Source organism: Monodon monoceros, unplaced genomic scaffold, assembly GCF_005190385.1.
Source record: "Monodon monoceros isolate NGI ecotype Baffin Bay Population unplaced genomic scaffold, NGI_Narwhal_1 Super_Scaffold_3, whole genome shotgun sequence".
Classification (NCBI taxonomy): Eukaryota; Metazoa; Chordata; class Mammalia; order Artiodactyla; family Monodontidae; genus Monodon; species Monodon monoceros.
Window position 1 is genome coordinate 55367153 of NW_021703780.1, and position 13816 is coordinate 55380968.

The 13816-nt window shown below is 57.9% G+C and overlaps 1 protein-coding gene across 13 annotated transcripts in view; it reads left to right on the forward strand.

The window, feature by feature from the left end:
• The window catches only part of VILL (villin like), a 36151-nt gene that overhangs the window by 10541 nt on the left and 11794 nt on the right, over nt 1–13816 (forward strand). For 8 of the 13 annotated variants that reach the window (XM_029244154.1, XM_029244152.1, XM_029244161.1 and 5 more), the window contains 17 exons: nt 280–485; nt 1760–1868; nt 3133–3243; nt 3546–3745; nt 4129–4207; nt 4311–4409; nt 5119–5257; nt 5479–5579; nt 7519–7656; nt 7762–7920; nt 8432–8611; nt 9187–9332; nt 10323–10467; nt 12222–12407; nt 12575–12646; nt 12835–13062; nt 13316–13586. In XM_029244154.1, the coding sequence (XP_029099987.1) occupies nt 280–485; nt 1760–1868; nt 3133–3243; nt 3546–3745; nt 4129–4207; nt 4311–4409; nt 5119–5257; nt 5479–5579; nt 7519–7656; nt 7762–7920; nt 8432–8611; nt 9187–9332; nt 10323–10467; nt 12222–12407; nt 12575–12646; nt 12835–13062; nt 13316–13429 (2412 nt within the window). In that variant the 3' untranslated portion in view covers nt 13430–13586. The remainder of the gene's footprint in view (nt 1–279; nt 486–1759; nt 1869–3132; nt 3244–3545; nt 3746–4128; nt 4208–4310; nt 4410–5118; nt 5258–5478; nt 5580–7518; nt 7657–7761; nt 7921–8431; nt 8612–9186; nt 9333–10322; nt 10468–12221; nt 12408–12574; nt 12647–12834; nt 13063–13315; nt 13587–13816) is intronic. The other 5 variants (XM_029244162.1, XM_029244163.1, XM_029244155.1 and 2 more) reach the window with 4 other exon arrangements.

The following is a 13816-nucleotide window of genomic DNA, read 5'->3' on the forward strand; positions in this document are numbered from 1 at the left end:
TGGGGGTTCCATGGTGCAGACTAAGCCCCGCCCTGGGAAAAGGCAGGCTGGGAGCCCAAGAATCGCATCCCATACGGAGGCTGCTGCCTCTGAGGCCTCTTCACCCTTCCCTCGCCGGTCTCCATCTCCTGTCGGTGGAAGCACCTGACCAGTCTCCCCACAGCCCTTCGTACATCCTCCACCTCGATCTCCCCTCTCCGCCTCAGCCCTCGGGCCCCACCCCACTCCTGGGACCTCAGCCCCTCACCACACACACGGACGCAAACACCTGGACCCTAGGTCCCCCAGAGCCTGAAGGCCACGTCGGGGGCGCCCAAAGACCTGCACTACTGGGTCGGGAAGGAGGCGGGTATGGAGGCGCAGGGTACGGCGGGCTCCTTCGTGCAGCACCTGCAGGAGGCGCTGGGTGGCGCCACCGTGCAGCACCGCGAGGCGCAGGGCCACGAATCCGCCTGCTTTCGCAGCTACTTCCGCCCTGGAATCATGTGAGTGAGGCGGGCTGGGGGCTGGGAGGGACAGGAGCCGTGCGGTGGCTGGCGGCCTGGGGCAACTGTCTCCCTCATCACAGTGTGTGGGGTGGTTTTTTTGAGTGGGGCGGGTGACAACTTATTGACATACAAATGATACCATACAACCCACCCGTTTAAAGCATACAATTCAGTGATTTTTTAGTGTATTCACAGACTTGTGGGATCTATCGCCGTAATTTTAGAACGTTTTCAACACCCCCAGAAGAAGCCCCGTACCCTTTAGCATCACTCCCCATTTCCCCCAGTACTCCCTTGCCCCAGTCTGTATAGATTTCCCTCTTCCGGACATTTTACTTAAATAGAATTATACAACACCATTTATGGATATACCACATTTTATTTATGTATTCATCACTTAATGGACATTTGGGTTGTTTCCACTTTTTAGCTGTTATGGGTGGGTAATACTGTTGTTAACATTTGTATACAAGTTTTGGGTAGTTTTTCCCCCCAGTTTTATTGAGATATAACTGGCACACAGCACTGTGTAAGTTTAAGGTGTACAGCATAATGGTTTGACTTACATATATTGTGAGATGATTACTGCAGTAAGTTTACTCACCATCCAGTATTGTATACAAGTTTTTGTGTGGACATATGTTTCTCATTTCTCTTGGGTGTATACCCAGGAGTGGATCCCAGTGCTGTTTTTCAGTTTGCTTTTCTGTTACTATGCCCAATAGAAATATGTCTTTTGCTGTAAATTGCTTCAAATATTTATTTAATTAACAATTACAATGTATTAGGTCGAACCATAGGAAATTGCCAGTATTCGATCATTTCTGTTGAACCTGATACATGTAAATAGTATATACATAAATGCACGCACACATGTATACATGTGCATGCAGAAAACACGCCACCCCACGTATGTCCACCTACAGATGGGCACCCACATACGTCGGTGAGTATTCACGTCCACCTACACACATATATGCGGTTGCGTGAATTCCATGCACGCACATCTGTACGCACACGGATAAACAGATACACGTTTTTCCCCACATGCATACATGTATATACACATTCATGTGTCCACGTATCTACACATGGATAAACATGTGCACATTACTGCCCCCATATGCTTGTACACACGTGTTCATATCTACTTGCACACACGTATTAAACAGGCATGTGTCCCCGCATGCGTGCATGCAGGCACGCACATCTGCACTCACCCCTGCGCATGGCAGCATATGGTCTCACATGGGACCCCATGCTCTCCTCAGCTACCGGAAGGGAGGCCTGGCCTCTGCCCTCAAGCACGTGGAGACCAACGTGTACAACATCCAGCGACTGCTGCACATCAGAGCGGGGAAGCACGTGTCAGCCAGCGAGGTGAGAGCTGCCAGGGATGCCACCTGACCATGGACTCAGCTGGACTGCGTGTCCTGAAGTGTAGGGAAGTGTGGAGAGCGGTGGGGACAGTGGGGGGAACGTGGGAGGTCAGCATTCCCCGATGGCCCATCCTGATGAGGAGAGAGAAGGCAGAGCCAGGCTTCCAGTCCCACCCATCCCACAGCTCCTTTGACCCTCTGTTTCCTCATCTGTCCCATGGACACACTGAGAACTAGGAAGGTGAGGCAGACAAGATGATGCACCTGGATGGCTCTGCTACGCAGCACAATGGGAAGTAGCATGATTTAGGGAGGTGCACAGCCCCACATTCTCATACACGTCATAATTGTCACCCATAGGCACACCCAGTGTCTCCACTGTTAGCCCTAATGCCACTTGGTCCATAGAGTGCCCTTGTGCAAATTAGACCGGAGCGCCCCTTACTTCCATCTGTCAGGATATTGATGGAAAATACTGATCTTGTGAGAACAAGACGGTTTGCTGCCATCAGTGTAATGAACAGTCAGGAGTTTGACGCCTGCGATGTGAATGGTGACAGTTGTGTACGTTACTGTCTGCATGGTATGTGGCAGCTCTGTGACTCACAGACAGTCCCACCCAGGCTCACACAGTGTCACCCACAGATTTAGTGATCATACATCCCCGGTCATGCAGCGCCACCATGCAGCCCCAGGTTTTGCCTGTTAGCCTGGCATAATTATTCAGAGCTCCCACTTTTACTCTCCAAAGCATTGGGATGATACTTGCCCTTTTCCACAGATAACACACTGTCCCCCACACAGGTACACATGCACTGTCAGCCAGGAGCTCATACACTTCTTCACATTTGATGTTCACCTACACACACATCTACACATGTGGATAAACTGGTACTTGCGCCCCACTTGCATCCATGTGTCTGTGTACGCATGTACTGCTGTAGACTTGCACTGAGTGAGAAGTGTCAGACTCGGTCACGGACACCCTGTGAAATGCAGCATAACCTACGTTTACACATGCCCAGAGATGCACCCAGCCACATCCACAGTGATGCTCAAGGTCTCACATGCTTACATGGATGCGTGCCTGCACACCATCAGAGTGGTGTCACACTCACACATACACCCAGTTGCACGCAGCTTCATGCACAAAAGTGACACACCTGAGCTATGCTCACGTGGGCAAGGACAGGCTGCAGTGCCCCTCCACCTGGGTGCGGGTGGTATGACACACTGTCTCCATCCCTGACGCCTGGCTCTGGCAGGTGGAGCTCTCCTGGCACAGCTTTAATAAGAGTGACATCTTCCTGCTAGACCTGGGCAAGATGTTGATCCAGTGGAATGGGCCCAAAACCAGCACTGCTGAGAAGGCGCGGGTCAGTGTCTGCCCCGGGAACTAAGGGGTGCAGTGCTCGGGGAGAGGGGTGGTCCTCCAGGTGCCCATCCTCCAGCTACCCCAAGACTGGGCTTCGCTCTCACCTAAGAAGCTGAGAAGCACCTACAAACTGAGTCCAGATCCTGAACTGGTGGTACCCCTGGATGCCAGGATAAGGGGATACCTCCCCTGGCCCCCAGCCTCTGGGAGCTGAGCAGTGACAGGAGGATTCTGGGCTGGACTGTCTGAGAGGTGATGGGGGGCATTCTGGGGATGCTCTGACTGCCAGGTCCTGTCCCGCAGGGCCTGGCCCTGACCCGCAGCCTCCAGGACAGGGAGCGTGGTGGCCGTGCACAGATTGGTGTGGTGGATGATGAGACTGAAGCCACTGACCTCATGCAGATCATGGAAGCTGTGCTGGGCTGCAGAGTGGGCAACCTGCACACCGCCATGCCCAGCAAGAGTACTGACCAACTGCAAAAGGCCAATGTCCGCCTCTACCAGTGAGCAGACCTTGGGAGTGGGCAGGGTGGGTGGAATAGCCCAGGCGTGCATGTCCGGCATTACTGCAATAACACGGTGTCTCTAGGAAGCCCTCTAGAAAAGGTTCATGGGTTTCTGGGGCAGGCCATGTGGGACCTTAGGCCCAGCCTGTGCTCTTGCATGGCTGCCTTTCTGAGAATGCATTGTACAGACAGGGCGACTGAGGCCCTGAGAGGGCCAGGGAGCTGCCTAAGTCTTCACAGCAAGGCTGCAGTGAAGACCTCAACCTGGGCCCCCAGCCCCCAAGCCTTCTGCCTCTGGAGGTGCGAGGGGCAGTGGTAGCTGGAGTGGAGCCAGGCCCGGGAGCAGCTGAGCTGCCCACATCTGGATACCTGTCCCCTAGTGTCTACGAGAAGGGCAAGGATGTGGTGATCCAGGAGTTGTCGACCTGCCCTCTGGCCCAAGACCTACTACAGGAGGAGGTGAGGCAAGCCTGGCCCCAGCCATCCCATCCATCTCCCCACCCACTCTACAAGCCCAACCCAGTCTGGACCACCTACTGACCAGCCCCACTTTGGCTCCCAGGACTGCTACATCCTGGACCAGGGTGGTTTCAAGATCTACGTGTGGCAGGGACGCATGACTAGCCTCCAGGAGAAAAAGGCTGCCTTCAGCAGGGCTCTGGTGAGGCTATGGGGCCCTGGCTTAGAAGGACATAGAGCTGCCCTGGTTCCTGGGTAGGGAGGAAACCGCCTTACCCTGCAACCTAAGCTGGGAGACATCCATGTCCTGGGGTCTAAAGAGAGAGGTAATCCTGCCCTGGGGCCAGGAGGGGGATACATCCTGCCCTGGGAGCCCTGTCGGATGGAGGAGGACATAACCCTGCCCTGGGGTCTAAGCCTGAACACCCACCGCCCTGTCTGAGGGCAGAGACACAGCTGTGCCCAACGGTCCGAGGGGGAACACAGTGCCCCTCTCTGGGGTACCGCGGGCTGTGGCCTGCCTTGGGGGCCCTGACGGGGGAGGACCAGATAGCTTCCAAGAAACCATGTGTAAAAGGGGGATGTGGGGGACCCGCCTTGAGGTCTGATGATTCTCCAAGCACTGGGTGCTCCCTCCTTTTCCAGGAGGGGAGGCAGGGCTCTGCCTGGGGTCTGACGGGTGGTCATAGCTGGCCCTTCCCGAGGCCCGGACTAACGGGACCCAGCCTGTCCTCAGGGACTTCAGAGGAGTAGGTAGTGCCGGAGCCAGCTCCTTAAGCCAGTCATGAGCTCAGTTAATTAAAGCTGCTCAGTGAACTGGCTGGCCCCGAAGCGTGAGCGGCAGGTCCTGCGGGTGGAGCGGAGCAGTGGGCCCTTCGGCCACACGCTTGACAGAGCGCCCCCCCGCCCAGGGCTTCATCCAGGCCAAGGGCTACCCGAGCTACACCAATGTGGAGGTGGTGGACGAAGGCGCCGAGTCGGCCGCGTTCAAGCAGCTCTTCCGATCGTGGTCTGGGGAGCAGCGCAAGAACAAGCACCTCCGCGGAACGGGTGAGGGGGCGTGGCCGGACAGCGGAGCGGAGCGCCGAACCGAGGCTTCCTGAGCGATGGGCGGGGCGGGGCTGGAGGGGCGGGGCCTGAGCGGGGCCCAGAATCTCCACGGGAAGGGTGAGGGGGCGTGGCCGGAGGGAGCTTCTTGCGTGATTGGCTGGGCGAGGCGAAGTCTGGGACAGGGCAGACATCGCCAGTGACACCCTCTGTCCCACCCTCAGGTAAATTACTTCAGGTGAAACTGGACGTGGGCAAGCTGCACAGCCATCCTGAGCTGGCGGCCCAGCTCAGGATGGTGGACGACGGCTCTGGGAAGGTGGAGGTGAGGGGCACTGACTTGGCTGGGGGAAGATGGACGCACAGGTGTAGGCTTTGTCTTCAGGTGAACCTTATGGCTGCTAAAGTGACCCAGGTACGCCCAGGTGCACATCTACACACAATCAGGGACACACGGGGCATGTGTACGTATACAGGCACCCTCCGCCCTGCCAGCTCATATGCATCACGCGTACAGTCCCATGCAGCCACGGCCACTTGCTCGGTAACACTCATGGCACCCAGAACAGTAACATTCGGACAATTAATTGTGCCCTTTTGTCATATGTATGACACATACATATTATAGACACACATACTCATACCTTGTGATTGCACTTATTCAAACAATTGAAAACATGTAAGCATACAAACTCTGCATCACACATGATCACAGCCCCACACGCCCAACACAAAGTCACATCCTGTCAGCCACCCGTCTGGTCTCAGACCAATGTTCTGGGAGATGCAGGGGTTGGGGGCTCCTTCCAGGCTCTGTACAGGGCAGGGTTGTATCTTGACTAATTGGGTCACCCCCAGGCAGGGCCCTTAATTCCTTCAGGGCTTAGTTTTTTATATGTAAAATGGGGCTAAAGCTGTGGTCCCACCTGGCCCCGAGGCTGGTGTGCGGGTGCTGAGAGCGTATGGGAACAGGACAGCTGGGCCTGTGTGAGGTGCACTAGTTCTCAAGGTAGGCCGAGGTCTGAGAAAATACTGTTTCTCCAAGGTGCCCTCTGACATTTGCCCTACTATGGATGGGCAGTGGCAGTGAGTGGGGAGACTGAGATAGGAGAAGACGGGGCGGAGGGGGAGGAGGGAGAGAGGATGACAGGTTGAGGGGACAGGGAGAGACAAAGAAGAGGAGACTGAGAATGAGAGAGAGGGCGGAGGAGACCGAATAGAGGGAGGAGGGGATGAGATGCAGAGCAGGGAGGGGTGAGGGCACAGGGAGAGGAGAAAGGGGGTCAGGGAGAGATGGGGTACCCAGGGAGAGACAGAGGGGCAACCAGCGAGAGAGAGAAAAGGAGAAACAGGAAAGCGGAGAGAAGGGCAAGGGAGGAAGGAAGGAGGGGTCTGCAGCCCAGGCCCCAAGCACAAAGCCAGGGAGGGGACGTCCCCCGCCCCCCCCCACAGCAGGCTCGGGGACAGGCAGCCAGAGGGGGGCCCGAGCCAGGAAGCCTGGCTGCCAGGTGAGTGCTGCTCCTGAAGGCGAGTGGTTGCAGTCAGCCTCTTCTGCAGAAGCAGGATTCCCGGTGCTCTGGTCTTTTCCAGAGACTGCTGTCAGGCTCTGTGTGGCCACGGGATGCCCAGATGTTGTTTCTTGCCATGTCGAGGTGAGCGCTGTTACCCCCACTTCACAGGTGGGAAAAACTGAAGCTCAGAAATGTCTCACTGCCGCTGTGGGTGACCGGGATTCAACCAGGGTTTGCCTGGCTCCAGGGCCCATGCTCGGCTACCCACAGGAACAGGACATCACATTAAGTGTGACTAAGTGTTTCCCTTTCAGTCTTTGAACAGGGTTTGCTTTTTTTAAGTGACACTTGAAAAAAAGGAAATTTTTCCAAGAGCCCCAAGGCCTTGCTTCTGCCCAGCTTCTGCTGCCCTGGCCTGAGCAGAGAGCAGCTGTGCAGGGCTGTGGCTGGTGAGGTCAGGCTGGGGTGGCATGTGGCAGCCTGGGCAGCCTCTGGAGTCCTCACCGCTTGTTTGTCCCAGGCACCACACACCAACTCAGAGTCCTGGCTGAGAACAGGCTGGCACAAGTGTGGGTCCCAGGGGTCCCTGGGGGAAGCACAGAGTGTAGGGTGGGCACAGAGCTCAGGGGGAGCCCCTTGTCTGCACAGATGAGGCATGCCCCCAGCTGCAGAGAGCTTCCTGGCTGGACACACGGTGGGTGGGCTAGTTCAGGTGGAGGCACCACCCCTGCCTGTTGGTCCCCTGTTCCCCAGGTGTGGTACATCCAGGACTCACGCAGGCAGCCCGTGAACCCCATGCATCACGGACAGTTGTGCGCAGGCAACTGCTACCTTGTCCTCTACACATACCAGAAGATGGGCCTCGACCAGTACATCCTGTACCTGTGGCAGGTGCGCCAGCCTGAGCAGGGTGGCGGGCACCCTCAAGCCCCAGAGCTCAGGAGCTGAGAGTGGGGTCTGGGAGCCATGCCAGGCCCTCACCACCCCTGCCCGCAGGGCCTCCAGGCCACCGCACACGAGATCAAGGCCCTGAAGGGCAACGCCGAGGAGCTGGACCTCCAGTACCACGGAGCGCTGGTGCAGGAGCACGTGACCATGGGCAGCGAGCCCCCTCACTTCCTCGCCATCTTCCAGGGCCAGCTGGTGATCTTCCAGGTAGGGCCTGCCTTGCTGCTGTGGCCGCAGCCTCTCCACCCCTCCGTGCACCCATGGCCCTTACACGCATGTGCTCAGCACCTTCTCTGCAGGTCAGGGGCCCAGCGGTAGCCCCTTGGCTTCCTGGTGCTTGTCCAAGGCCCAGGAGCTCCAAGGGTGACCCCTGCCTGAGTTTCTTCCCCCATCCCCAGAGGCAGCCACAGAACAGGCGCACAAGTGCGGAAGTGGAACAGAAAGGGAGCTGGGGCCTTACCTGGGGTCACACACAGGCCTTCAAGGCCTGCGGGATCCATGCTCTGACCCCTCGGAGATGGGGTGAGGGGTCTGTTTAGAAAGGGCCTGGTTCCCTATTCTAGACCGATGGCATCCTCACACTCCACACTCAGAGGGTAGAAAACAGAGGTGGCTTCAAGAGAGGGGGCCCTGGGTGCCGAGGCAGTTTGGCCCCCACTGGGAGAGGGAGGCGGCCCCAAAAGCCTTTGCCGCAGCCTGAGGCCCAGCCCTCTCGTAGGGGAGCACTGGGCACAATGGGAAGGGGCAGCCAGAGTCCGCCACAAGGCTCTTCCACGTACGAGGCACCGACAGCTACAACACCTGGACCCTGGAGGTGCCAGCCCGGGCCTCAGCCCTCAGCTCCAACGATATCTTCCTGCTGGCCACAGCCGGCCTCTGCTACCTCTGGTTTGGGAAGGTACCCCAGCAATGACTACTTGACTTACGCCTGGGGCAGCGGTGCCAGGCCAGGGAAGGGTCTACTCCGCAGCGGAGGCTGACTTCAAGTCCAGCCTCAGGCCGGAGGGAGGTGGGGGAGAGGCCACAGTGTCCCTTCTGGAACCTGGGGGAAGTTATGGGTGGACCTGGGCATCCACGGGTCAGAGCCAGGCCAGGCCCAGGCTGCCTGCCCTCCTTCCTGCCTCGTGCCGGGACCACGTCCCTTCCCAAGTCTCTTGGGAAAAGGAGGCTAGTTCAGATTGCCAGGGTTTTCTCTGATCTTCAGCATAAACAGTGAATGATCTCCAAGCCTGGAGGTCCCCATCCTGTGCTCTGGACCTGGAGAGGGTCCCGGTCCCTGTGACCTTGATCAGCTGAGGAGACAGAGGGAGGAGGGGGAGGAAGGGAGACACTTTGTCATGTGTGCCCCGCCACGAGCCCAGGGCTCCTGTGACTCAGGCGCGGCTCCGCACAGGCTCCTGTTAGCAGGGGATGTGGCGCAGGAGGTGAAGGCCCCTCCCTGTGCAGGGCGTGACCCAGCTCTTTGCCTGCCAGGGCTGCAGCGGTGACCAGCGTGAGATGGCACGAACAGTGGTCACCGTCATCTCCAGGAAGGACAAGGAAATGGTGCTGGAGGGTCAGGAGCCTCCCCACTTCTGGGAGGCCCTGGGGGGCCGGGCACCCTACCCCAGCAGCAAGAGGTGACAAGGCTGGGAGGAGGGTGCTCTCCTGACCCAGAGGAGGGAACTGAGGCCCAAGAGGGTGGGTGACTGATTAAGGGTCACACAGGGAGGTGGAGAGGCCAGACTGGAGCTGAGAACTCGTGGCTCCCCAGCCCAGGGGCTCCTAGGAGCACAGCCCACCCTTCCCTCCTCCCTAACTTGGAGCACGAAGGTGCCGGGGACAGCAGGGTGGTCGCGCCCTCTGCTGGCCGAATGTGCTCCCTGCACGGCCCCCGTACTGGACCGTCCTATCGGCAGAGGGCCAGAGGGCAAAGTGCATTCCCCCACCCCACAATCCCCACGGGTGGTGTCCCCGGTGTAATATGACATATGGGTAAACAGCGTGTGTGGAGTGTGCAAGAATAGTGTGTGTGGGGTGCGTAAATGGATAAGGGTGTGTATGGGAAGGAAGGGCAGACTGAGGCTTCAAAGGGAACTGGGAGCGGAGAACCTGCCGCTCTTTATGTCTGTGTGGCCCAGCTATGCGCTGTGCTTCCCCCAAGTCTCCTGAGCTCCTAAGTGCTGCTGTCGCCCTCTCTCAGCCTGGCTTCCGTCCTCCCACCTTGGGCCTGAGGCCGGGGGCCAGCGGCTCCTCCCTCCCAGGGCGGCAGGGCTCCAGCTCGGCCCTCCCTCCGCACTCAGCCAGCCACCCCCTCCTTCCCCGTGCTCCTTCCCCGAGAAATTCATGGGGCAGCTTGCACCCCGGCTGCCTGTGGGAAGACAGACTACCTAACCTGCTTTCCCCACTGACACGAGGACATGGAGGCCCAGAGAAGGGCAGGTGTTTGGGAGTGGATCCTGGGATGGGTGGAACTTAGAGGGGAGCGGGTGCCTCCTGCTCCAGGAGGCATTGTGTCCCGGCCCCTGGGGGGTGGTAGAGGGGTGCTGTGCTGGGGGCTGGCTTGGCCCAGGCTGGTCAGAAGCCCAGCTCTCTATGCGCCCCTCATGGCCTTGTGCCATGCTGGCCAGGCTCCCCGAGGATGTGTCCGACTTCCAGCCACGACTGTTTGAGTGCTCCATCCAGACGGGCCCCCTGGTCCTCACGGAAGTGGTGTTCTTTAGCCAAGAGGACCTGGACAAGTATGACGTCATGTTACTGGACACCTGGGAGGAGGTACGGCAGCCTGGGTGCCTGGCTGGGTTGTGAATGGGGGGTGTCTGCACCTGCGTAACTGGGTGTGAGTGTGTGTGACTTTGTGTTTCTAGCCATGTGACTGCATATAAGGCTGCGGGTGGGTGTGTGACTATCTACGACACAGTAACACTGAGTGACTGGGCAATTGTGTGACTGTGGATAAGACACCAGGGACGACTCTGTGACCCAGGGAGCCTGGGGGAGACTGTGGCTGTGTGTCTGGTGTGGTCGTGACTGGTTGTGTAGTTGGGTGTAACTCGGTGTGCCTTATAAGGGCGTGTGTGAGTCCATGCAACTGAGTGCCCATGGCTGACATGTCAGTGCTGAGTGGGTGGCCATAAAGTGACCGTGTGTGTGTGCGTGTGTGTGTGCACGCATGTGCGTGATGCCTCTGTGTGACTGACTGCATTTGATCTCTAGTTTATTTATTTCCTCTCTGGTCTTTATTATTTCCTTCCTTCTGCAGACTTTAGGTTTTGTTTGTTCTTTTTCTAATCCTTTTAGATGGTAGGTTAGGTTGCTTATTTTGAGATTTTTCTTGTTTTTTTAAGGAAGGCCTGTATCGCTATGAACTTCCCTCTTAGGACTGCTTTGGCTGCATCCCATAAATTTTGTCTGGTTGTGTTTTCATTGTCACTTGTCTGTCTGTGTGCCTGAATTTGCCTGTGTGTGTGCAGCTGTGTGTAATGGCTGTGTGGTCAAGGAACTGGCTATAAGTGACCAGACCGTCTATAACTGGTGACACTGTGAGAGAGAGACAACGTAACTGGCTGCAGGTGTGAATGCCTGAGTGACTGAATTCGTATGACTGTGTAATCATGTTTCTGTGTGGCTGGATGTGATGGTGTTTCAGGCTACTTGTGTTTTCAGGCTGTGTGATCCATTGTAACTGTGCTTAGGTGCAACTATGCATGAGTACGGGTGACAGTGTATGGCTGTGATTTGCCGTCTGGCTGAGTGGTGGTGGACAGTTGTGTCTGTGTATCTGTGGTCGTGTGTGTGTATCTGCATCACTGTGCCTGGGACTCTGTGTGACTGTGGCAAGGAGGCCTTTGGGCTCGCATCCCACTCAGAGCACAGCCAAAGCCCCTCCCCCAGCCCTGTGACAGGTGGCCCCGACTCTCCCCCTCGCTCACTCTGCTCCAGCCACCATGGCTTCCTGGCCGCTCCCTGAACATGCCAGCGTGCTCAGGGCCTTTGTACTGGTTGTTTCCTCTGCTCAGAACACTTTCCCCCCAGACATACATGTGACTTGCTCCCCCACCTCCCTCAGAGCTTGACTCCAGTGTCATCTTCTCAGTAAGGCTCTCCCTGACTCTAATTTAAAATGACAGTATCCACCCCACCACCACCCCACTTCTCTTCTTTCCCTGCTTTATTTTTCTCCATCTGATATACTACATATTTTACTTATTTTTCTGTCTCCCCCAGCAAAATGAAAGCTCTACAAGAGCAGGGATTTTGTCTCTTTCTTTCTCATGGTTGAGTCCCCCGTGCCTAGAACATTGCCTGGCACACAGTCGGTGCTCAGTAAATATGTGTGGATTGATTGCACACATGCATGCCTGAGACCTCCTGGCACATTTACGGGTGTGTGGGGGTGCAGCCAGACTGCTGGGTGGGTCTGGTTGGCTGGGATGTGTGCATCGGGTTCTGAGACCACCTGATGGGCAGGGCTGGGAGGGAAGTAGTCAGCTCCACCCGCCCAAGGCCAGGCCCCCTCTGTGGCCCAGATTTTCCTGTGGCTGGGGTCAGCTGCGAGCGAGTGGAAGCAGGAGGCCGTGGCCTGGGGCCGGGAGTACCTGAAGACGCACCCAGCAGGGAGGAGCCTGGCCACACCTATTGTGCTGGTCAAGCAGGGCCACGAGCCTCCCACCTTCACTGGATGGTTCCACACCTGGGACCCCTACAAATGGACCGTGAGTGAGGCCTGAACCCCCCATCCCCACCCTAATCCTGGGAGAGGGGCCTGCCCTGGCAGACGGTGGGGGAGCCATTGCCCTGCCCAGGGACCTCCAGTGTGTGTGTGGAATCTGGTCCCATTGGTGCCCCTCCATCCGGCCCCCACCCTGATTCTTGCCCCCAGAACAATCAGTCGTATGAGGAGGTGGTGAAGGGCGGCCTGGGAGCAGTATCTGCCATCGCGGAGAAAACAGCTGTGAGTACTGGGGCCTCCCAGGGGTCTGGGCTCGGCTGGCATGGCCCAAGGGCAGGAGCAGGGAAGGAGCCAGGCGCCGGTAGAGGGCAGGGGTGGCAGTTGGGGGCAGGAGGGCGGGTGGGCTCAGTGTGGCCTCCCATGGGAGCCCATCCCCCAGCTTCCCCAGCCTGAGTTCCCTCTCCTGACAGCAGGTCAGCAACTTCCGGCTGTCCAGATGGCCACGCAATGGCAGGGCAGGCCCGTTGGCCCTGTGGGCCCTCAAGGGCTCCAAGGACAGCTCCGAGAACGAGCTGGAGCTGGGCCCCAAGGCGGGCAGCAGCCCCAGATCCGTGGCCAGCAGGAGCCTGCCCCGAGAACAGCTGAGGCACCAGGCTGTTGAGGACCTGCCGGAGGGTGTGGACCCGGCCCACAAGGAGGTGGATGCCTGAGACCCCCGCCCCACCACTCACCACCCCAGCAGTAATGCATATAAAGCTGAGGTGCCGGCGCCCAGGGCGTGACCCACTGACGGTGGGCAATGGGCAGGCTGCCCGGGGAGATGTGTGTTCCAGATAGGGTGATGGGCAGAGAGATGTGGGAGAGGATGACACCTCTGGGCGAGTGGGACAGGGTTCTGGGCTCCGCTGATACCCTTCCTCTGCACCCACTCCCTCCTCTCCCCCACCCCAGTCCTATCTCTCAGACTCTGATTTCCAAGATATCTTTGGGAAGTCCAAGGAGGAGTTCTACAGCATGGCCAAGTGGAGGCAGCAGCAGCAGAAGAAGCAGCTCGGCTTCTTCTGAACCCCCGCCCTGCCGGCTCCATCTACGTGGCCAAGACGCCTGCCTGCGGGCACCTCCCCTACACATATACGAGCCCCCCGTGGAGGCCCTCCTGGCACACCCTGCTTGGAGATTCCTGGGTCACTAAAATAAAAGCCTGTGGCCTTCATAAGATGTGGTGAGTGGGCTTTCAGGTCTGGGTCACTCAGCAGGTCCGCCTCTGGGAGAGTGGGCCTCTGGGGTTGGAGGGGTCGGCCGTGACATTCCAAAGACTGAGCCCTCCATACCCTCTGCCATTCAGGGGTTTGTTTCTTGCTGGTCCCTCCTGCCCAGGGGACAGATGTTCCCCCCTTGCTCCAGTGTGAGGGTGGAGAGTGAGGTGCTGGGGCTCCAGTGCTCTGGGGCACG